We start from the raw sequence: 25,497 nt of genomic DNA on the forward strand, positions 1-25,497 counted from the left end.
GACCTACTTAAAGGCGAGAAGCTTGAAGACATAAAGGAAAACATTACTTTCAGTCGATTGCATCCCTCTGCAGACAGCCTCTTCGCCTATGGCACCAATAAGGGCACTCTTAAACTATGCGATTTGCGCCTTTCCGCCAACTCTGATAATACCGCTCTGAACTTCAAAAACTAGACCCCAGGGCAAAAGAACTTCCTCACCGAAATGATCTCCTGCTACTCCTCAGCAGACTTCACAAGGAATGGCAAGTATATGGTGACTCGCGATTTCCTTACAGTGAAGGTGTGGGACGTGTGTAACGCCAAGAAGCCAGTGAGTAGCATAATGGTGCATGAGGGACTGAAGGGCAAGCTCTGCGAGATGTTTGAAAATGACTGCATTTTTGACAAATTTGCAGTTTCTGCCTCTGGAGACGGCAACACATTCTTTACTGGCAACTATAACAACGCCTTCCACCTCATCGACGCCGACGGAACCAACACCCAATATGAGCTAAACTTCAAAAAGACAACAGTTTCCAAGCAAATGGTGACAGGTAAATGCCCACCAATCCCCAAAATGGACTACACGCGGAAGGTCCTAGCGGGAGATTTCAGTCCAAAGCGCAACATGGTGGCGGTGGCCTCTCTGAACTGTTTCTACATCTACAGCATGTGAGAGTGGCTCTGGGGAGCGCCAATGTTAATGATTACCATATAAGTGCTATGTTTTAGTTTTGTTTATAATTTATCCTCTACTTGCATGAATATACGCGCAGAGACCAAGCTTCTCAAAGTGCCATAACCCTGCCTGCCGAAAATACAAAACGTAGTGGGAACGGTCAACCTCGGCTGCAAGCTAGACCTCAAGGAAATTACATGGAAAGGCAAAGCAACCGAATACAATCCTAACCGCTTCGCTGCAGTCATCATGCGACTTCGTAACCCCAAGACCACCGGACTCATCTTCAGTTCCGGAAAAATGGTCATTACTGGTGCCCGTTCCGAGGAGGAGTGCCAGTTGGCGAGCCGAAAGTACGCGAAGATAATCGAGAAGATGGGTTTCGCGGTGCGGTATTCGGACTTCAAGATCCAGAACGTGGTGGCTTCAGCCGACGTGAAGTTCCCAATTCACCTGGAGAAGTTGTAAATCGATCACATTGCGAAGAAGGTGGAGACTTCGGAGATCCAATTCATGCCTGAGCTTTTCCCCGGTTTGGTGTATAGGCTCAAGAGTCCCAAGATGGCCTTTTTGATCTTCGTTTCAGGGAAGATCGTAATAACTGGTGCAAAAAGTTTCAAGGAAATACTGGAGTGTTTCGAGCATATGTATAGACTGGTGCACCGCTTTCGCAAGCTCCAGCACAACTGATCTCTATGACTTCTTTGCTAGAGAAAATGAGGGTTTATAGTTGGTGGGCTACCGGTATTTTCTTCTATTTGATAAAATAACGAGGCATATTGATATTCTATTTTTTCCAACTTTACCAATAATAACCTCGATTTCCTCGATTTTAATTTTTGAAGAGGTGTTGTTTTTTCTTCTGGAGAGCTTTTCCCAACATTTATTGAGGTTTTTAAATAAACTGCAGCTTCCCTGAATGCAAAATTCTTTAGCCTATTCAACATAAAGCTCACCGTGCCTATTCTCGGCATGGAAAGAGTGGACTCATAGAAATCACTATATTTTGGAGTCAGCTTACTCTTCCTTCAAAAAAATTACCAATACCTAATCTTATTAGTAATAATGGTATTCCTGATCAATGCTGCACCAATTGCTCTCAATATGTTTCCATGCTGTCAAGACTTCACTCTTCTATTTCTTCGCAGTAAAGCTTCATTACTTTTGGGATTGATGATTACAGGCATGACCCAGATCTTACTCCCATATATATATGTGTATCTAAATGCATGGTCTGCAGATTTCCTCGATAAAGTGAACCAACCTATCCAGTTATTTGCGATTGGAGCCATTATGATGATTGGAGCCCTTTATGTGGCTTCAGTTGGAAGAAAAAGGCCGAAATTTAATATATCTAGTTCATTAAACACACATCAAAAGAGCATAAAAGAGAAGATTGCTCATTTTTCAATAAATAAACAGATAAAATCTATCTAATCATCGTCAAGCTCGTCTTTCCACTTCTTGTAGTCATCAGTCACCCACTATTTTTCTTAATATTCGGCTAGTTCATCCAATTGCTTGGATTTTATAAGGCCACTTTATCATAGAATTTTAGATTCAACAAGGTAATTCTGAGCATTTATCCGATCATCTTCCATACATGTTTTGCCGTCTTCAACTTCTCCATTCGTCCATCAATTATCATCATCACTCAGATAGTCTGTATTCTCATCTACTTTATCGGTTCGTTGCATGAGCTCCTTACCATCGTGCTCGAGATTTTATACTTCATCTATCGATTTATAAAGGCAACGATGGCTCGCAATAATAAGGTAAAGCCCGAAAATGCAAACGAAGTTATCATTTAACGGTGGAATCTAGTCCATCACGTCACGGCCACTTTTACCAAAAGAGCCAAAATCGTTCAAGCAAGTCGTTTTGCCAATAGCTAGGCATACAATACTAAGAAGAAGAGAATCGTCCACACAAGATAGGGGTAATGCAATGTCTTCACGATAAATTTCCCACAAAAATCAAGCACGTTTCGACTCTCCATCAACCAAACAACAAAAAATGGTAATCATCAAATCCACATGAACAAGAGAGTCAAAAGGCCCTATCTTCCTTAGCATCCTCTCAACATTCAATATTTATGATATAAGAGTTCAGATCAATTCAAAATCATATATGCATTTTTTTATTTCTTCTCCGTCCTCTCAAGCAGTTAATTAGTTATTTTCCATCATATATCAATAAAACCTTGCTCCCACTATGCCATAAGTAATATGATATAAAAATTGATAACTTGGGAATTAGAAAAAATCAATTTGAATCAGCTAGAGATCAGTTTTCCAAGTTTTCTATTATAGTTATAAAGTCGAAATCGCAATGATGTAGAGAGAAGAACCGGAAGGAAAAGGATTGAATATTCGTTTTCCGAAAGGAGTCTGCAAGATCTTTCCGCCAGATGATCAAACTCATCCTGAAGCTCCGTGTGCTCAACTGAAACTTCCACGATACTTATGCTCAAATAATTTCACATTCAATCTATTTTCTATACCATACTTCTTCTGCGTCAAGTATCTTGGAAGTTCCGGCAATCTCTAGCTTTTCGTTGATTTAATGAGCAGGTATGAAGTCATAGGTGCGGTCGATCGTGACGTTTTTTGATAAAACCATGCAGATTTTAAAAAATTTCCTTTTTCGAGCATTTGGTAGAGGAATGCTTGCGAGTTGTTTTATTGGGGGAATAATCTAATATCTGATCTTTATTTATTTATCGTAGTTTAAATTAAGAGCTTGGAGAAGCTTTTTATTAAATAATGTGTTGGAAAGGTGCCTAAGAAGGCATTATAGAAGGAAATAAATATCCGAAAACTTCTTAAGATTCCCTATTGTTAGCCATTTCCTGGAGGACTGTTATAGTTTCCGAGTTAATGCTAGACCATCTTTTCTATAGAATAATATTAACTTATTCCATTCACTCTATGAAATTGAGCATTTTATTGCTTACCTTCGTTGCCCTAACCCACGGCTTCACCATCCCCACTATCTCTTTCTCCCAGTCGTATCCAACCTATAATTACTCGACCTTTCCCAACGATAGCTGTTCAAAATTGATGCTCACCACTAACTACGTATACCGCCTAGGGACCAATAACGTCATTTCGGCTGTCAGGAAGAACAACCTTTTCGCCAGTGCAGACTTTCTCAACTTTACCTATTCCATCTCGGCAAATGGGAGCACTATTACGCCCAATCTCATCATAGATTTTGACGTGGATCAAAACTAAACCTACCTTACCATCGCTCAGACCTCATCGACCAGGATTTTGAATATAACCAATTTTAGTCAAAAGATAGTTATGACGACCTCTCCTTTTTATAAAATTCTATTTAATAATCTAGTCCTAACCGGAAACATCCATAATAGCACTATTGGAAATGATCTCTATTATCAAATCAATTACCCCACCATAGCAACTGTAGCCGCCAATACCAGCTCAAATACTATCTCTTACACACTCTCCGCAAGCACACTACCCAATGTCAAAAATTGCAAGTGCCAGGAATCCCCCAATCGAGCCATTCTAACCTACTGGGATCAGTATTCCAATGTATATGTCTTCAATTGCACCAATACCTCCTCCTCACCCACCTTCATCGGCAAGGTCGCCAGCAATATCACCAGAGCCAACCTCACCGATGCCATTTCCTTCAGTCCTGATAGCCAGTACTTCATCATCGAAGCCGATAACAGTCTCCCCATTCAAATCGTCAGTCTCATCCCTGGTTCTCTCCTCACAGCTAGAAGTTATCCTTACAATGGGACCATAACCAAAGCCATGTTTATGGACTCCAATAGTGCTTTCATCGGAATTTTCAACGGTGCGGCAGTTACTTTGGTGGAAGTTTCTTCCCTGAGTTAGCTATACAGTCAGTCCCTAGCAGTAATAAACACCTAGATAGAGTTAGACTATATCAGCGGATTACTATACGTATGCAAGGACTCCTTTGTATAGGTCTACAACACTTTTATCGTGGACGTAAACTGCACTTCGAATTGTGTGAGATGCGTCAACGAATCTACCTGTCAGGTTTGCGCAACCAATTATACATTAACTAATGGCTCGTGTATACAAAATCAAGCTTCCTCCTCTCCGCCCATGATTACCATCACCGTCCCGCCCAGAAGACCAACGACGACAAACACTACCAATACCACCACCACCAACAGCTCTAATATCACAAATGCTAACATCACTAACCAAACCAATACGACTGTTGTAACTAATACAACTAATTCCACTACTAACTAGACTCAGTCATTCAATTAAACCTTCATGATCATGGTCCTGCCCGATGGCTCCTTACTCATCTACTAGCTCACTCCTGTAGAGTCTCAAATCATCAACAATACTCGTCAAGCATTGGATATATCCAATACGATTCTTTAGAACTTCATGGTATTGCTCAGTTCCTCTCCTTATATATACCTTTTTCTTAGTAATTTACAATTTTTCACCATCAGTTCCCTTTACGCGCTGCTAAACTCCCCAATGCCTCAAATGATCTATGAGATTCTGCATGAAACCGCAGCATCCCTCAACGCCAACATCTTTGGCGTCTTGAATATAAAGTTCAACGTGCCTGAGCTTGGCGTGGAGAGAGTAAATTCTCCAGTTTTTAGGGACTTTGGGGTTAGCTCCCGATTCCTGTAGAGTAACTTTGAGTACTTGCTAATTTCCACCCTGGTTGTTCTGATCTTTAACTTAATTCCTTTCTTGCTAAAACCATTCGTGTGCTGCAATACTGTCCTGCTTTTGATTGACCACAACCGAGTTATGATCTTATTTGGTTTGGTTCTATCAGGAATGGCGGGGGTCATCTTGCCTTATATTAGTGTGTACTTCAATGCTTGGTCTGCTAACTTTTTTGACAAAATGGATCAAGCTCTTCAGTTCTTGGCAATAGGGATAGTTGTGATCTATGGAACTTTGCATGTAGCGATGACAAGATGCACAAAGAAGGGTTCTAAGGATAAGCAGTAAATGAATAAAAGCCAACAAAAAATGCAAAGCAGTCTTCTTTTAGTCAGACTCAGAAGGGAAAGAGAAAATATCTATATGATCGTCATCAACCTTGCCGTGCCTTTTTTGGTAGTCTTAACCTAGCCTCTCTATTTTTTGATCATCGGGTTGATGATCTTAATCGTTGGAGTTTATGTAGCCGCCCTCTCGAAAAAGTTCAGAGCGAACAAGGTAATCCTTAATATTTACCCGATTCTCTTCCACGTTTGTTTCATCATCTTCAATTTCTCAAGAAGACCATCAATCCTAGTAATCACAGAGATTCTCTGCATCCTCGTTTATTTCATGGGATCCCTGCATGAACTTCTTAGCATCATCTTTGACATATTTTACTTCGTCTATCGACTGGCGAAGATGAAGCTTGCTATAAACAAGGTGTAGCCTGCAGGAAGGGAAACTGTCAAATCCGTCGGTCCTGGTGGACGCTGGACCATTGTAACAGAGGTTATAGCTCCTCCTTAAAGTAGAGCGAGGATCCACAAGCCTTATTATTTTACTGATCGATAGACTCGTGATAAAAAGACATCAACAAATCGTTCAAGAATCGTTCACACAACAGAGGGATAGTTAGACGTTTATAACTTCATCTTGGTAAAAAAGGTTGAAAAGGAAAAAGAAAAAGAAGCAGAAAAAGGTCAGGGCTCAGCTCCAGACGTATTTGAAAAAAAGATAACTTTGTCTCAGCACAAAAGGGTGAAAAGGATATATAAGAATTGAGAGTAGAATTTCAATTGATGATTTATTATGGCTTTTATCTTTAATTTAAGCCATGCCATGATATTTTGAATGTTTAAGGAAACCATTTATCTTTATCTAAGATTTATTCAATCCCCTTGATAGATTATCTCATCAATTGTATTAGCATGACTTACAGGAATAGCATATGATGTAGCTGCACCTATTTTTTCAGATATATCTGATAGTTTAGATTGCAAAAGTTAATTAATTTATGATTTTATCATCTTACTCAACTCTCATGATCATGGTGCCAATTGTGCTATGCACTTTTGATGATTCCAGACTGCCTTGCTCTACCTTCTTCATTAATTTTAGACAAACGCATGATCACGGATTCAAGTTTGATTGACTATTATTATTCGATGCCAAACGTTCTTTTTCTAATTTTGTTTTTTTACAATTTAATATTTTAAATGCTGGTCAATTCACAAATCCGATCCAAAGCACGGAAATTAATTGATGATATCATATGATTCATATTAATCTATCGAATAGTCATTTAATGAATAACTGGCTTGATTGAAGTTCAATTACGCCGAAAAGTTGGTAGGCCATGGGGCAAGACTTTTTAGGGCTCCCTTTTGGATTTTGAGTCAGGAAGGTGCTAGATATGCTTTCTGGTGTTATTTACTTTTTATCTCGCCCTAAATATCCTGTATGATGATATCCTCCCTCTAAGTTGAGGCCACATTCACAGCAAATTCTTGATGAACGCCCTATCTTGTAAGTCCCTGCACTTCGAATGTTCTTTTTATGTGTTAATCTGAAGAAATCTAGTAAAATGTGGTCTAACTGCCAATGATCTCGATCCTTTTGATTAGATAAAGAGACTAGATTTTTCTATTTTTCGACTATGCAAAGAGCAGACTCTCAATTGATTTTTATGTTGAATTCCTCTTGCATCTTTGGATTTTATATAAGTTTTATGGGATTTTGTTGAGAAGAGTTTAAAAAATGATTTAGTAATCTGTGGAAATGACTTCTTCTCAATAATCTAAAACCCAAAAAACGATCTAAACGGCTCAATAATCAAGATTTATGCAGTCTTTTTGATAGGCCAACATGTCCATCCAAATTTATGCTTGGCCTATCTTTTCTATAGAATAATTTTTACTTATTCCATTCACTTTATTCACTCCATGAAATCAGGCCTGCTAATCATTACTCTCATCGCACTCAGCTACAATTCCTTCATCCCTAGTATCTCTTTCGCCTAGGCTTATCCCACTTATAATTATTCGGCCTTTCCCAACGATAGTTGCTCCAAACTGAAGCTGACAAGCAACTACGTTTTTCGCCTAGGGACTAACAACGTCATATCTGTGGTCAAAAAGAGCACGCTTGCCTCTACTGCGAATCTTCTAAATTATACATATACTGCCACAGCCAATGGATCCACTGTTGGGTCGAATCTCATCCTCGATTTTGATGTGGACCAAGACTAAACCTATCTCACCATCTCTCAACCCACATCCACAAAGATCTTCAATCTTATGGCTATGACACAAAAGGCTTTAATAACGGCTTCCCCTTTTTACAAAATATTATTTAGCAACTTAGTCCTTTCAGGAACCATCCATAATAGCACAGCTGGAAACGACATACTATATAAAAAAAAATATCCTAGCATGTCTTCATTGGCTAATTCAAACCAAAATTCTGGAGTTTCGAATATCCCAACTTATAATTTGCCAAATGTAACAAACTGTAAGTGTCAAGAGTCCCCGAACCGTGATATTCTGGTTTACTGGGATCAATACTCAAATGCCTATGTGTATAATTGCTCCATTACATCTTCAGCTCCAGTTTTCAAGGGAAAAGTAGCCAGCAATATAACGGTAGCCAACCTAACACAGGCAATATCTTTCAGTTCAGATAGCCAATACTTCATCATCGAAGCCGACGACTAAATACCCATCCGAATTATTAGTTTAGCATCTGGGTCGCTCCTCACTGTGAAGAGTATCAACTACAACGGAACCATTAACAAAGCCTTGTTCCTGGATTACAATTAATACTTTATGGCTATTATCAATGACACAGCAGTCACTTTTGCTGACATCTCCAGTGAAAGCCTCCTGTATAGTCAATCTTTTTCAATATGGAGCTCAATAATCGAGATAGATTACTATAACAGATTGCTGTACGTTTGCAAGGACAATACAGTCTAAATCTACAACACCCGCATTCTATATGTAAACTGCACCCAAAATTGCCAAAGATGCGTCAACTCGACCACTTGCATAGCTTGTAGCAAAAATTATACACTCACTGGCAGTTCTTGTGTTCAATCTGGAGGCATTTCCAATCCCACAATCAAAGCCAATGGGACAAACACAACAGGAACTAATACCACTAACAACAACGTAATAGGCTCTAACAATACAAATAATTCAAGTTCTAATGCCACAGAAACGACTAATACTTCTAATATAAATGATACGAATTCAAATCAAACAGTGAATAATACAGATCCATCAACTAATAGCACTGACTTAAAGGTAACTGATCCATCTTTGGTCAATGATACTTTGATCCCACCTTATGCTAACAATATATCAGATTCAAATCTTACAGATTTGAATGATACCATTCCCATTCCATCTAATGACTCACTCAGCAATGGTTCTAGCGCAGAAAGCATCAACAGTACTGATCCTTCAGCCAATGATACAAATGATAATCTTTCAATTGATGCAAATACTACAAACGAGACGAACACGACAGCGCCAAATGATCAAACACAGAATTACAGCTAGCCGATTCCTAGTAATACTACAAATGACAAAACTGTCTATGAATCGTACATGGTAATGGTCATGCCCGACGGCTCCACAATCATATTGTAAACTTCCCCTTCTGAAGCCATGGTCCTCAACAGCACTCGCAAGGCGCTCGAAGTCTCCAACTCAATCCTCCAGAACTTCATGGTGCTGCTCAGCTCATCGCCCTACATTTACCTTTTCCTCAGCAACCTCCAGTTCTTCACAGTCAGCTCTCTTTACGTCCTGCTAGAAGTTCCTACGCCTCTAATAATCTATTAAACCCTCCAGTAAACAGCAGCATCCCTGAACGCCAACTTATTCAGTGTCTTCAATATCAAGTTGGATGTTCCTTAGCTTGGGTTGGAGAGAGTCTATTCTTAAAAATCCGTATAATTTGGAGTGAGTTCACTGTTCCTTCAAAATAACTATCAATATATCATTCTCTCTATACTTGTAATAATACTAGTTAACATTATTCCCATTTTATTGAAGCCTTTTGCCTGTTGTTGCCAGGGATTAATAATTCTTATTGGGAAGAATAAAAACATGGTCACTTTCGGGTTGGTCGTATCGGGAATGACACCGATCATACTTCCATACGTCAATGTCTTTCTTAATGGCTGGTCATCGAGCTTTAGGGATAAGATAAACCAATGCCTTTAAATTTTTGCCATCGGAATAATCATCATCTATGGTGGGCTGTATCTGGCTATGGCTTAATCAAACAAAAAACCGAAAAAAAATAAAGACTCAACCGCTGCAAGCTTAAGTGATAAAGATAGTTAAAAGAAACCTGCTTAATCTAAGTTACATAAGGAGAGGGACAATATTTTTCTAATTGTGCTTAACCTCCTAATGCCTGCCCTTGCGGTCGTCAGCCCTTCTATCTACTTTTTGGTTATCAGTCTATTCATCTTGATGTTCGGATTGTACAATGCTACTCTTTAATAAAAATTTAGAGCAAATAAGATAGCATTGAGCATCTATCCCATCCTTTTTCATATATGCTTTATCATTTTCAATTTTTCAAGAAAACCTTCGGTCCTTGTACTCACTGAAATATTCTGTATTGTCGTCTATTTTGTCGGTTTCCTGCACTAACTCCTCACCATCCTCTTCGATATCCTCTATTTCTTCTTTAGAATATTGAGGGCGAAGCTAGCTGTAAGCAAAGTAAAACCTGTCGAAAAGGATAATCCAATACCAGTCGGGCCAGGTGGAAACTGGACGATTGTGACTCGAATCATACCTCCTTCTTTGTCAAGAGCGAGTAATCTTAATCTTATCGCTCTTCAATAAGCCCGTGAAAAAAAGAAAGCTTTAGATCGAACCAAGATAGTCCCTACATTTTAAGGATAATTAGATGTGTACAACAATTTCATGTTTGCTAAAAAAGCTGAAAAATAAAAGAACTTAGTTCAAAATTTATTTGAACGGAGGCCAGTTAAAGCTTTGTATAAACGGGCTAGGAGACCTTACCGACATTGAATATGTTTTTGCTTCTATGATTTTCTTTTTCATCTTATATGTTTAACTATGCCCAATAAACCAGGCCATTAATTTCCTAAATCTGAAGTGAGTAGAGTGCGACTTTTGCTGCAAGGTTTAAATGCCTTCTCATATGGATATTTAATGGTAAATGTAAATAAAAAATAAGGACTTTAACGTACAATAAACAGATCTTCGCATTTTTTGTTCATCATCCTCGAAAAAGAGATTATTCCAGTTAGGTATTCAATGGCCTTTACTTGCAGTTTGATCAACAATGGTCTATCTTGAATGGCTACACCAAAACATCTATACTTTGGATGATAGCAAACAATAATGAATTCAAATTCGTCCTGGTCGTGACTCGAATCATGAGCCCCCTCAAATTATATGTACATGGCCGAAAAGAAAAGGGTTAGTGGTGTAACTGTCAATTAAATCTCTGCGTTTTGTAATAAATAAAAAGATGAAGACGATAGGTTTTTTAATTTTGAAGACTTCAATTTTATTAATAAAGCAATATTACTTCTAGTGATGTTAGAATTACAAGCTTGATCTTTCCTATTTTATAGAGTTAAAGTTAACTTCGTAACGTTTGGAAGCTGTATATTTTCAATAATGTTAACAAAGAAAAAAGTCAAGGCGGGCCAATAATCATGATTTATGCTGCTTTCTAGCTTGGCTAATATAATCGTCAAAATTTGTGCTTTGTCTGTCATTTCTATAGAATTTTCTTTAACATATTCCATTCACTCAATGAAAATCATCCTTCTAATCATAACCATCGTTGCGCTCAGCCACAACTCCACCATCCCCAGCATCTCGTTTTCCCAGTCTTATCCCACCTATAATTACTCAGCCTTTACGAAGGATACTTGCTCAAAGCTGAAGCTGACCAGCAACTACATCTTCCGCCTTGGCTCAAATAACGTCATATCAGCAGTCAATAAGACTACCCTTGCCACGAGCAAAAACCTAATCAACTATACATATACCACTAATGCTAATGGGACGACGGTTGAGCCCAATCTTATCCTCGATTTCGATGTGGACCAAAATTAAAACTACCTGACCATCTCCCAGGCTTCATCCACAAGGATCTTAAACCTTACAAACCTAGCTCAAAAAGTTTTAATAACTGTGGTTCCCTTCTACAAAATTTTATTTAACAGTTTGGTCCTTTCGGGAACCATCCATAATAGCACTAATGGGAATGACATATTCTATCAAATCAAAAATTTTACAATCGCTGCATCAGCCAATACAAGTGCAAACTCAACTGTCTCGACTATCCCAGCTTATAACCTGACAAATGTAACTAACTGTAAGTGTCAGGAGTCCCCGAATCGCAACATCTTGGCGTATTGGGATTAATACTCCAATGTTTATGTGTATAATTGCACAGTGACATCCGCTGCCCCAGTCTTTATCGGGAAAGTGGCCAGCAATATAACGATAGCTAACCTAACAGAGGCGATTTCCTTCAGTGGAGACAGCCAATACCTCATTATTGAGGCCGATAATTAGATCCCCATTCAAATTGTCAGCTTAGTCCCGGGGTCCCTCCTCACTGTGAGGACCATTGATTACAACGGGACAATTAATAAAGCCTTGTTTCTGGATTACAATAGCGCTTTTATGGTGATCTTCAATGACACAGCCGCCACTTTTGCTGACGTTTCCACCACAAACATTCTGTACAGCCAATCTCTTTAAATATGGAGTTCGGTAATTGAGATCGATTATAATAACAGGCTCGTATATGTTTGTCAGGATAACGCAGTATAGATCTACAATGCAAGTATATTAACCGTAAATTGCAGCCAAAATTGTCTGAGATGCATCAACTAATCCTATTGTATCATATGCAGGCAAAATTACTCCTTGGATCTTGGGATTTGCCTTCAATTAGGATCGGCAAATATATCAAATATTACAAGTTCACTTAATGACACAAACTTAACCGGTTTGAATATTGCAAACAATGCAAGTTCAAACGATACAAATTCAAGCCTAGCTTCTAACGTCACAAACAGTTCCAATTCAACTGCCAATGATACTTCGAACTCAACATCAACAAATAGTTCCAATTCATCCAATCTAGCAACCAATGCCTCTAATTCCACCCAAGATACAAATAATACAAACCAAAATGCTACCAACACGGTTGACTCTAACACGACCAGAACAGTCAATGAATCGTACATGGTAATGGTCATGCCAGACGGCTCCACAATCATATTGTAAACTTCCCCTTCTGAAGCCATGGTCCTCAACAGCACTCGCAAGGCGCTGGAAGTCTCCAACTCAATCCTCCAGAACTTCATGGTGCTGCTCAGCTCATCGCCCTACATTTACCTTTTCCTCAGCAACCTCCAGTTCTTCACAGTCAGCTCTCTCTACGTCCTGCTTTAAGTTCCCATCCCGAATATCATATACGAGACCTTAAAATAAACTGCTGATTCTCTGAATGCCAACTTGTTCACAATCTTCAATATCCAATTAGATGTTCCTTAGCTTGGGTTAGAGAGGGTTGATTCTTAGAAATCTTTGGACTTCGGAGTCAGTTCTCTCTTCCTTGAAAGCAACTATCAAGATCTGCTGCTGTCTATCGTTATACTCATCATAACTTTTATGATTCCTATCTTGTTGAGGCCATTGGTGCGTTGCTGTCCCGTCTTAGGTCTTCTTGCCAATCAGGATAAAACTGCGGTCGTTTTCGGCTTGCTTGTCTCAGAAATGACACCGGTCATATTACCTTACTTCAGCGTTTTTCTTAATGCCTGGTCTACAGACTTTACAGATAAAGCTAACCTATGCATTCAGGTTTTCTCCATAGGAATTATCATCATATATGGAGGCATATATTTAGCTTTTGTCGATTTAGAAAAAAAGCCGAAAAAAACTAAGAGCAAGACACAAAGCAAGACATAAACCAAGACAAAAACAAGTGTAAATGATAAAACTAATAAAAAAAATTAGCATTCTTAATCCAAATTAGATCAGGAACGAGAAAATATTTATCTCATTCTTCTCAGTCTCTTAGTACCGGCCTTTATAATCATTAAGCAGCCTCTCTTTTTTTTGGTAATCGGCCTTTTGATCTTCATCCTTGGGCTATATAATGCAACTCTTTAATAAAAATTCAGGCTGAATAAGATAGCATTGAGCCTCTATCCTATCCTCTTTCACATATGCTTTATCATCTTCAACTTTTCCAGAAAGTCTTCGGTTCTTGTGCTCACGGAGATCTTCTGCATTGTCATCTATTTCCTAGGCTTTGTACATGAATTCCTGACGATCATTTTTGATATTCTATACTTCTTCTTCCGAATTATAAGGAAAAAGCTGGCATCACCATCAAACAAAGTAAAGCCTTTAGAAAAAGATAATCTTCTTGTGACCGAACCAATTGCCACCTGGATGATTGCCAATAAAATAGCAGCTCCTGCTTTGGCAAGGGTGAGTAATTCAAATCAAATTGCTATTAAACACCCCCGAAACAGAAGGAAAGCATTTGGTCGAGCCAAAATTGTTCATAAGATGTAAGCGTAGCAGGATGTCTATAACTTCATCTTCGTAAAAAGGTCGTCAAAGAATTCGGCTCGAGACTTATTGGAAGCGAAACCTTCAAGATTTATGTCCAAGCAAGAATAGAGCGCATATCGACATTGAGAATTTAATTTTTTCAATCATTTATTGTCCTTTTATATCATTTATTTAGATTAATTGCAATAGTTGTTTACTAATCAATCTTTTGAGTGTCTAACCGGACAGCCTTTTATCCATATTCCTTGTGTTCGCCCCTGCAAATATTTTGCAAAAAAAGTTTACGCAAACGAAAGATAGGAGGATTTTATGCAGAATAAATCAATCTAGGCTTTCGGTTATTGATGATGCTCCTTACTTATACTATCAATCCATTCATTTTCTTACATTTGGTATGTCGGTAATGTCAAGCTTCTTCTTCTAATTAGCTAGACAGCCTTCTTCATTTTTTCTTGAATGTTTTTTGAGCAAACGCACGGTTATACCCAATCTTTACGCTGATTTTTCTTGCCAAAGGATTCTATTATTAATTCTAATTAAGTTTTATCAATTGAAATATTCTAAATGCTGGCCAATCCAAAAATCATATCCAAATTACGGCTGGAAATTGATGATATCATGCAATATACATCATTTTACCAAACAGTCATTTCAGGAGTATTTAGTTTGATCTAAGGCTAACTTGGCCAAAAAGTGTTTATGCCAGGATGCCAGGTATTCGGCGATTGCTTCTGCAGTTTGATCCACACGGTACCAGCGAAGTCTTTCTCTAATGTTTAAATTTGGTCTGTCTTGATTTTTTCCATCTTCATGATCTTATGTTCTCTTATGACCGCTTTGATTACTTTGTTCGCATCTTAGTGGCCTGGCAGTCCTTAGCTTGTAAGTCCTGCACTTTTATTTGTTTGTGTAAAGAATCGGAGCAATATGGGATCTAACTGCCAACGATAGCTACGTTTTTTGAAAAATAATGAAAGGACGATTATAGATTTTTTCTATTTTTCAACTTTGCACCTATTAAACTAAAAATCGATCTGACTGAAGAAATAGTCTTACATCTAGCGATTTTAGTCTTAAGGTATGTTATTTTATTACGCCTATAGTAACAAATGGTTTAATATTTTTATGGAAATGACCTATTCTCAGTATTATAAAAGCTGAACAATCATTGAAAACCATTCTGCAATGATGTGGTGAGATCTTTCCCGGGAAGGTTAACATACTCATCTATTTTTTAGTTTGGCCTTCTTTTCTATAGAACAGTATAAAGCTTTATTCCATTCATCAGATGAAATTCGCTCTCATCCTCATGACTATCATAGCGCTAACCTACAACTCCTCCATCCCCACCATCTCTTTTTCCCAGTCGTATCCCACATATAACTATTCGGCCTTTCCCAACGATACCTGCTATAAGCTCAAGCTCACAAGCAACTACATCTTCCGTCTGGGCAAAAACAATGTCATTTCCGCAGTTAAGAAGAGTACACTCCTCTCTAGTGCAAACCTAATCAACTATACATATACTACAGCAGCGAATGGGTCGACTGTTGAGCCTAGCCTCATCCTCGATTTTGATGTGGACCAAAATTAAACCTATCTCACCATCTCCCAAACCACATCCACAAAGATCCTCAATCTTATGGCTATGACACAGAAGGTTTTATTATCCACCTCTCCCTTTTACAAAATTTTATTTAGCAACTTAGTTCTTTCAGGAACCATTCATAATAGCACAGTTGGAAACGACATATTATATCAAAACAAATATCCCAGCATCGCTGCAGCAGCCAATGCAAATCCAAATTCTGCTGCTGTATCAATTTCAAGCTATAGTCTGGCTAATGTAAAGAACTGTAAGTGTCAGGAGTCCCCCAATCGTAACACCTTGGTGTATTGGGATCAATACTCCAATGCTTATGTCTACAATTGCTCAAGTACATCCTCCGCCCCAGTCTTTATAGGTAAGGTAGCAAACAATATCACCAAAGCTAACTTGACTTAGGCCATTTCCTTCAGTGCAGACAGCCAATACTTTATCATCGAAGCCGACAGCTAAATCCCCATTCAAATCGTCAGCTTAGTTCCCGGATCTCTTTTGAGCACTAGATCCTTTTCCTTCAATGGCTCAATCAGCAAGGTCATGTTTCTGGACTCAAGCAACTCTTACATAGGAATCTTCAACAACACAACGGTTTCTTTGGTGTAGGTGGCCTCCTTAAGTTTCCTGTACAGTTTGGCCCTATCAATCTGGAGTCATAATATCGAGATAGACTATACAAGTGGAAAGATATACGTGTGCAAGGATAATACGGTATAAATTTACAACTCTAACATCGTTAATGTAAATTGCAGCTTAAACTGCCAAAGGTGCATAAACTCATCAAGCTGCATAACTTGCAACATCAATTACACTCTATCGTATGGTTAATGCATGCAAAATCAACCCATGCCAACACCCAATGCAACTGCATTAGCCAATACCGCAAATATCACCACTAATGACACAAATGGTAATGGAACGAATATGGTGAATACTTCCAGCTTGGATATTACGATTGGAAATGGGACAACAAATGATACAGCATTCATTAGTAGCAACTCAACAAATAATAGCACCAGTATCACTACCCCTTCTTTTAATATCAATATTATGACTCCGCCTACGAACAACCCTAATCTTGCCAATTTGAACAATGCTGTTGCATCAAATACCTCAGTTAGTAATGATTCTATGACAGGCATTACCAACAGCACTGATGATTCAGCCAATAATACAAGCTCCTCTTCAACTGACGCAAATACAACAAATCAAACATCCATAACTCAAAATAATTAAACCAACAGCAGCCTAATATCAAATACCACCAATCCGACTGTTAACGATTCTTTAAACTCAACATCGTCACTTAATGATTCTACTTCATCTGGTCCAGTAAATGCAAACCAAACAAATAACACAAATTCTAACTATAATGATCCTTCGAACTCATCATCTCTTAATGGTTCAACCTTGTCTGACCCAAATCCTTCTAATTATACTCAAAATGATACTGGTCAAAACTCAAACAATACAGCTGACCCAAATTAGGAAGCATTGAGCAACTAGACTACAACTTACAACCAAACTTTCATGGTCTTGATCATGCCAGACGGCTCCATGCTTATATTTTAAATCACTGCATTAGAGGCTCAGATCATTAACAATACACGAAAGGCTCTCGAAATATCCAATACAATCCTCGAGAACTTCATGGTCTTGCTCAGTTCATCACCTTACATTTACCTTTTTCTCAGTAATTTGCAGTTTTTCACCATCAGTTCTCTCTACGTGCTGCTGAATGTGCCTATGCCGCAGATCATATACGAAACCTTAAAGCAAACTGCAGCTTCCCTCAATGCGAACGTCTTTAGTCTCTTCAACATAAAACTCAATGTGCCTGCTCTCGGTGTGGAAAGAGTGGACTCATCGAAATCACTATAGTTTGGAGTCAGCTCACTCTTCCTTGAAAGCAATTACCAATATTTGATACTTTCTTCATTTATTCTGATTTTAGTCAATGTGACTCCCATCTTGCTGAAGCCATTCGTGTGCTGTTGTCAGGCCATAACTCTACTCATCAATCACAATAAAACTATGGTTGTTTTTGGCTTAGCCATATCAGCCATGTCGCCGATCATATTACCATACATTAACATCTTTCTAGAAGCTTGGTCTGCCAGCTTCAGTGATAAGATAAATCAATGCTTTCAGTTTTTTGCCATAGGAGCCATCATAATCTATGGTGGAATTTATGTGGCAATCGCTGAATCAAACACAAAAGCGAAAAGATATCAACGGAAGCCTCGGTTTATTCTAAAGCATCAGCCAATAAAAGATAATAAGCTGTATAAGGAGAGAGACAATATCTATATAGTTGTCTTAAGTCTCACTCTACCAGCTCTTGTGGTCATTAGTCCGCCAATCTATTTTTTGTTTATCAGTCTGATGATATTGATGGTTGGCTTGTACATGGCAACTCTTTCACAAAGTTATCGAACGAATAAGATAATATTGAGTATCTATCCTATCCTTTTTCATGTATGCTTCATCGTCTTCAACATTTCCAGAAAGCCTTCAGTTCTTATATTCACAGAGATATTTTGCATTATCATCTATTTCGTGGGTTCCCTGCACGAGCTTCTCAGCATCCTTTTTGACATCTTGTATTTCTTCTTTCGAATTTTAAGGGGGAAAATGGCATTAAATAAAGTGGAGCCTCTTGGAAAAGAAAATGTAATATCTGTCGGTCCAGGTGAGAATTAGATGATTGTAACCGAAATAAAATCCCCTTTTTCGACGACAAAGCTGAAGAATAACTCTAATCGTTAACCGCGTGATAAAAATAGAGCATTAACTCGAACGAAAATTGTCCATACAATATAAGGGTAGATTTAAGTCTATAATTTCACTTTTGTAAAGAGAACCGAAAGATAAAAGAATTTGACTTAGGATCTATATGAAATGAAATTGCCTAGGCCTTTGTACAAAAGAGCTAAGAGACCAAATCGGCATTGAGAACCCTACTTTTTTCAATTATTTATTTTTTATCCTTATGTATTCATTCCAACCACGATATTCATCTATTATTCATGCTATTGAGTGCAATTAGCTGTTTTTAGTTAGCCATAATAAAGCTTTTTGAGCCTTCTATGCATTTTACTATTATTTTGATGTGGATGATATACAGTTAATACTATTTTGCAATAAGACGATCGACAAACCCTATGCTTAATAAAGGCTCCTTTGCTACTAGACTTAACCCGTACATTTCTTAATAAATTCAACCATTTATTCATATGCTTATCATCTACATCTATGTGCAAGCATATCGAGACGTTAATCTAAAACTTCCAAAATATCGAGGCAACCTTCCCCTATCCATCTCATTAATTTTTCAAAAAAAGCATAGCGACAAAATTCGTTTTCATTCTTTTTTGTAAGATGAGCATTATCAGTTCTTTGTAATTTCCTTTTCTTACAATTTAATTATTCGAAAAGTTTTTCAATTTTTAAAATTTTCCAAAGCTGCACCCTTAAACCGATAAAGCCATCCCATATGTGTTTGGGCGTTCAAATTAAGCCTTAGGAGAATGATTGTTAAATTTGAAGGATAATTGGGTCTAAAAATGTTGGATCTAAAGGATGCGGAACAGTTCTTTTTTGAAGTTGATCAATATTTTTCTGAATCTATTCATGGAAAGATATTGATTTTTCCTTCCATTTTCAATTTTCGTCGAATTTTCTGCTTAATCTAAGTTTTCTATAATAGTTATAAGGTCGAAATCGGAATGATGTCGAGAGCGGAGAACCGGTCCGAGGCGGAGTGCCTGGGCGTCTACTTGGAGGAGCCTACAAGGGCCTTCCGCGAACAGACACTCCTCCCAAAGCCACACATACTCAACGGCAACGTCCACGATATCTACGCCCAACAAATTACCACATTCAATCTCATATTCTACATCATACTTCTGGTTCAGCTCATACTGATCTTCCTATACGTAGTTATTACGATATACAGGTCTAGCACGATCTTCGAGGCCATTCATCTGCCAGTCTGTACCTACAGTTTTCGAGCGTCTGCCCATTTTTTGCTTGCGGCTTATTATCAGTGAGATTTTATTGCCAAAACAGTGAATACTAGCAAATCAGCGATTATTCAGAATCAGTTCTAGGATTGATCTGCAAGGCAATATTCCTCCTTTTATCTCCTTACGACTTTTTAGAGGAAAGCATTTTATACTTACCGAGTATCGATGCCACAGGTTCCATTCAATAGGTCAAAACAAATCACTTATTGACTATTATTACCTTCTTTAAAGCTGTAGGCTTCGCAGGAGTGCTTCTCTCACGTAGCAAGTATATGCATCCGCGGGCCACCCGCATTACCAAGCTTTACGGGAAAGGATCGGGAGTGGCCTTTGCACTCAAGAGTATCTTCAAAGATGCCCCCTTTCGTTTCATTATAGTTGGGTACTCTCTCAGCTTGGTCCTGTATACATTTGCCTTCCGCGTTTCAGAAGCTAGTATTTATCCTGACAGTTCAGGCAATACCATATACTGCAACATGGCTTGGCTGACCATGATGACCATGACGACAGTGGGATATGGAGAAATCACCCCCAAGACGTATGTTGGGCAACTGGTGGGAGTTGCGTGCGCTGCTTCAGGTTCTTTTATCGCTTCTGTGATGGTGGTTGTACTGACCAGCACTTTATCGATGGATGCAAGTACCTTTCTGCTTAGTTAGAGGAATCAAAGGCTCTAAGAACTACCAAAAAACTCTAAAAAGATGAAGAATTGAGAGATGTTGCAGTCCGAGTGCTCCAAAAAGGCCTCATAAGAATGTGGAAAGGCTATAAGCACAAATGCACTATTCGTCCACGTCTAGAAGAACGTAAACTCTATTGCCGATTTCGAATTTTGCGTGAAAAGCATAAGCAATACGATCACGGGAGTGACTAAACCGATTTTATGAAAAAGATCTAGGGCACGATTCAAAGCGTGTCGAATTTGACGCAAAATAATCTTAAATTGATCAATATAGTCACAGAGTAAGTTATCTTCGGGCCGATGCCTTATCACAAGCATAAGTCGTAGCCGTTTTAGATGAATTAATGAACAAAATGATTTATATTTTGAGTTTCCCTTCTCACGATAAAGGTAACCTCATTAGCTCCTTAAAGATAGAGAGGGGATATGAGATAGAGTCTATATGCAAAAGCTATGTTTTCTATCAATTTAAAAATGTCTATTTTGCAATTACCCACTTTTAAATATTCTAACCAGTATAATTTCAGTAAAAAGAATTTTATCACGATCAATCATATTCTTTATGCATGCATTTACGATATATTTCGATTTGCTTCTGCCCTGTTCCAGATTTTTCAACATCCAAACCACTTAGATTGATAGTATAATTAATAATAGAAATTAACAATTAACGTCAGATCGATGAATTCGGACCAGCAATAAGGCCTCAAAGAAGGGCAAAAAATTGGATAATTTCCTATCAAGTGTACCAACCGTATCATTTAGAGTAAGAACGAACATGCACTGATATTGCTTGTACAATCATCGGCATCACCTATACCCTCACCATCATAATCGTTGCGCTAATCATCTTTAATGGCGGTATAAAAAACGAAACTTAGATCATTATACAAGAACTAGTTTTCCTTCTGACTCACAAAGCAGAGTGTGCGGATATGACCTAAAAAATCATCCTTACATATACTTCACCAATTTTCCTAGCATCGTACATAAATGATAAGGCAGAAAGATCGAGTTTGTGTTCAAAGCTGTCCCAAAGCGGCAGATAAGCGGCTCATCTGCTACCCGACCGATAATATAGGCTGCAGTTTCAGTACAAACCCAAATTTTACTGTTACTTATTATCCCAACAGCCCTTAGACACGTAAAAATGGTATAATTTAGTGGAGATTGGAAGCTTTTGCGCCCCTACTTCTGATTCAGCCAGGCAAAAGCTTTACGAAGACATCAATGTTACAGAAAGATATACATTTTTCCAACAAATCAATAGCATTCTTATCTGCGTATTCATTTCGTTGGGATTAGCTGTAGCTTATGTCTTACTCGTGCAGTTTCTTCCCAAATTAATGAATAAACTTAGCGTCATACTTGGGTTGGTATTTGTATGCATAATGGTCCTCTTTTTAATCTTCTATCCCAGCGGTAACATAGGCTTTAGGATATTTTTCTCAGTCGTAATATTAATTCTTTTAGGAATAGTAGGCTTAGGAGCATTTAAATCAAAAGCTTGCTTTGACATGCATGGAGTTTTTCTCTACTACGCTACACAATTCCTAAAGGAGAGATTAGGCATTCTCATTTACATTCCTATCTTTTTATCAGCGTTTATTCTGTTTATCCTGATAGTCGTTTGGGAGCTAAAGTCGCTTTGGAGCTCATCACCAGTCACATTCACGTAAGAAGAAGTATATTATCAATTTGAACCTGGCTCGACGACGTTTTCTACTACTGTGATTCTTATTCAATTCCTCTGGGGGCTCTCTTTCCTCAAGGAATCATGTAGATTTTTATTAATGTAGTTAACTATTGCATTTCAGGCAATGCAGTTTATTTCTATGATAAGTAATATGAAAGGAAGCATTTATCTTGCCAATTGTTCCAGCCACTTTATCACCTAGTTCGATTCAATTTCGGAAGCATAGTCGGAGGCTCTTTTATCAACCTTGTCTTCTCACTTTTCGACTACATTTTTGACGTTTTGAGAGGAGATACTGCCAGCCAAGGTAATCGTCACTCTTGCGTCCAAGCTCTTGATGACTTCTTTGACCTTGTAAGATCAGATTCAATGGCATTTATTAGCGTTGCAGGCAATCCTTATTGCAATGCCAGTCGATACTGTGAGTATCTTTGCTAAAATTCTCCAGCTGCTTAACATTCTCAATCGATTAGCAGATCTTACAGGATTTGCTCACATTTCTTGCTGGCAGGAATCGTGGCTACTATTAGTTTCTTTTTGCAAGGAAAATAAGTCTCGATATTTATCGTTCTCATGGTCTTCCTGATTTCTCTTTTTATATCAACATTCTTTATCAGTTTGCATGCCGATGCTGCAGAGGCCCTTCAAATCTTTTTCCTATTGGACTATGAGCTTGCCAAGCGAAGACAAAAGAAGAATGAAAAGAAGGCTATTGAATAGCTAAAGAGTAAAAACCCAATCACGGAAGCCTTTTTTAAGGAATTAGACTTGGCAAAGGCAGAAAAAGATAAAGCAGACAATCAAAGAGCAATCAAGGACGACATAAAATGATATTATTAAAAGAATATAGTCAATAAATCATGATATCTTTTAAAGATAGGCATCTAACTTAATTAAACTACCCCCAGAGCGAACCTCCCGCAGTTTGGTTGGTCTATACGGACTAGAAAATGTCTTATCCATAAGGTCATCCTAAATAAAACGTAAAATACCCAATTAATGCTTTCGAACCAGGGATTCGTCTTCAAGTTGGAATATGATCCATTGTACCTTGCCTCGGGATTAAGACTCAGCATAGTTTAAATCAATTTTTTAGCCCTTCTGTCCTTGAAGTTCCTTGGGAATTCAACATTTCCTTGAATGATGCTCTCGTAGATGTCGTAAGGATTCTCAGTATTGCCTCCGAAAGGGAGTTCACCGACCATAAACTCAAACAGCATGACTCCAACAGACCACAAATCCACCAGCTCATTATACTCCTTGCCAAGGATGATTTCTGGCGCCATGTAGTGGGGTGTGCCGATGACAGTGTTCGTTTTATGATGCTGGTTGATGATTTTAGCAGAGCCAAATGATACAAGCTTTAGGTAACCTTTCTCATCCACGATAAAGTTGTCAGGCTTGAGGTCTCGGATAACAATCTCTTGACTCATAAAGTACTCCAGCAGCAAGATAAGAGATGCTGCGTAGAATTGGGTGTCGATAGTACTTAGCAGTCCGATTTCTCTGATTGAATCATAGAGGCATTCTCCGTGGACGTGCTAAGTAATTTTGATGAGGAACCTGCTATCCTCATATATGGAGTAGAACTGGGGGACGAAGGGATGTGAGGCCACTTCAGTCACACTCATCTCTTGCCTTACAACTTCCATCAGGTTGTTCTTCTCCACCTAGCTCTTGCGATATATCTTAGCAATCAACGGCTTGTTCTCATACCGCAGATTCACAACGAGGCTCTCTGAGCCTGGCCGTTCAAGCTATGAAAGAACTATAACTTCACGTATATCTAGCTATACGTTTTTCATCCTGCGGAAATCTGATTTTTCCATAATAGACGTCGCATTTTTTTGGATTTGGATGAGGTTCTTCAAGTTGAGTTCTATTAAGACGCTTTCAGTCTCCACAATGATGTCATCTTCGAGCATTTTGTTAAGGGATTCGTTCAAAAATGCCTATCCCCAAGTCTGTCCTGCTTCAGCAAGGTAATTTGCGCTCCTAAGCTTCTTCAGCTTTCCCTCCATCACGATTATCAGCTTCTAGACTGTTTTTCCCTTGTTGAAAATGTATCTACCAGCACTCTTATACTACACCCTAAATCCCTAGAAAAATAGGTCTTCGTCTTTTTTAAGGAGGTTGAAAAGAAGACGATTTTTTTGCACCACATGCTTGACGTAGTTTTTAAACATGATTTCTCTAAATTCAGGGCCGATAATTTTGGCTAAAGTCTATCTACCAAGTACTTGACATACAACATCCTCTTCTGCTCTCACAGTCATCTTCCTCATGGTGTTATAGTAAAGTGAATTATGGCCAAAGCTTTCTCCCTTATAGATTTTTCTTTCCTCTAAATTTCCCTGAAGCAAAGAGGCAGTTCCGTCCTTGATGATATAGAATGATGATCCAGGATCTCCTTCTTCTACGATATTTTGTCCTTTGTAATATTTGAGTGTGACAAAGGATGAAGCTATCTTTTACTTCTGTTGTGGTTTCAGGAACTGATAGAAAGCCATGCCTTCTAAGAATTTTTGATTAGATTAGAATTCGTTTATTACTATTTCCTCGACAGCCTCTCTGAAGCTAACCTTATCGATAATCCAAAACGAGGTTGGATCTTTCGTGATTGCAGTGGAAGGTCGTTCAATCTCATACAGCAGGGCAAGCTATCCAAACCCATCACCTACTTTCAGTTATTTCGTGTCCTCATCATCAACTTTAATCTGGACTGATCCTTTTTGAATAATATAGAAGCAGGAGCCTACTGTACCTTGTCTGAACACTTCTGCGTTGGGTGGCATTTCAGCAAGGAACATGCTATCCTTGACGTTGTCCAGTTCCTTCTCTGAGAGGTTGTAAAAGATGAAGTGGTTCTTGAGGCAGTTTAGAATGAACATTTTGTCGGTTTCAGTTTTGGGGAAATCTGTTGGATCGATGCCCTCTTCTCTCACCCTCGCTCGGACCTCGTTCAATCGCATAATTTCCTCCTGACGTTCGTTCTTATTAGATTCCTCTATCATATTTAATGAGATATATAATTATGCTTTTCAATAAGAAAAGTTGAAGATATCTTTACCAAACACAAATAAAATCATAATCACTATTGCTCGGCATCATTTTTATTATGTTTTGCTTCCTTTGATTAAAGCTAAGTGTTTTGAAGTAGGCTTTGATTCAATAAATCTTTCAAACGAGTGGCTTATGAGATCCATTTGGATTTTTATGATTCGTATAGTGACAATATTTCCTGTATTTTGTATT

At 38.3% G+C, this 25,497-nt stretch overlaps 2 protein-coding genes across 2 annotated transcripts; one reads left to right on the forward strand and one right to left on the reverse strand.

The window, feature by feature from the left end:
* The first annotated feature begins 204 nt into the window (after positions 1–204).
* Positions 205–1,350, forward strand: LOC116244794 (TATA-box-binding protein-like). The gene is given in 2 exon segments (XM_031616654.1): positions 205–653; positions 786–1,350. Coding segments are annotated over 2 exon segments (1,014 nt in total).
* Positions 1,351–23,321: 21,971 nt separating this feature from the next.
* On the reverse strand, positions 23,322–25,256 carry LOC116244795 (uncharacterized). The gene is made up of 2 exons (XM_031616655.1): positions 25,007–25,256; positions 23,322–23,704 (listed from the first exon to the last, which is right to left on the reverse strand). Exons 1-2 carry the CDS (start codon positions 25,254–25,256, stop codon positions 23,322–23,324), a joined length of 633 nt encoding a protein of 210 aa, XP_031472515.1.
* Between the last annotated feature and the right edge of the window lie 241 nt (positions 25,257–25,497).

This window comes from Nymphaea colorata, unplaced genomic scaffold (genome assembly GCF_008831285.2).
Source record: "Nymphaea colorata isolate Beijing-Zhang1983 unplaced genomic scaffold, ASM883128v2 scaffold0318, whole genome shotgun sequence".
NCBI lineage: Eukaryota > Viridiplantae > Streptophyta > Magnoliopsida > Nymphaeales > Nymphaeaceae > Nymphaea > Nymphaea colorata.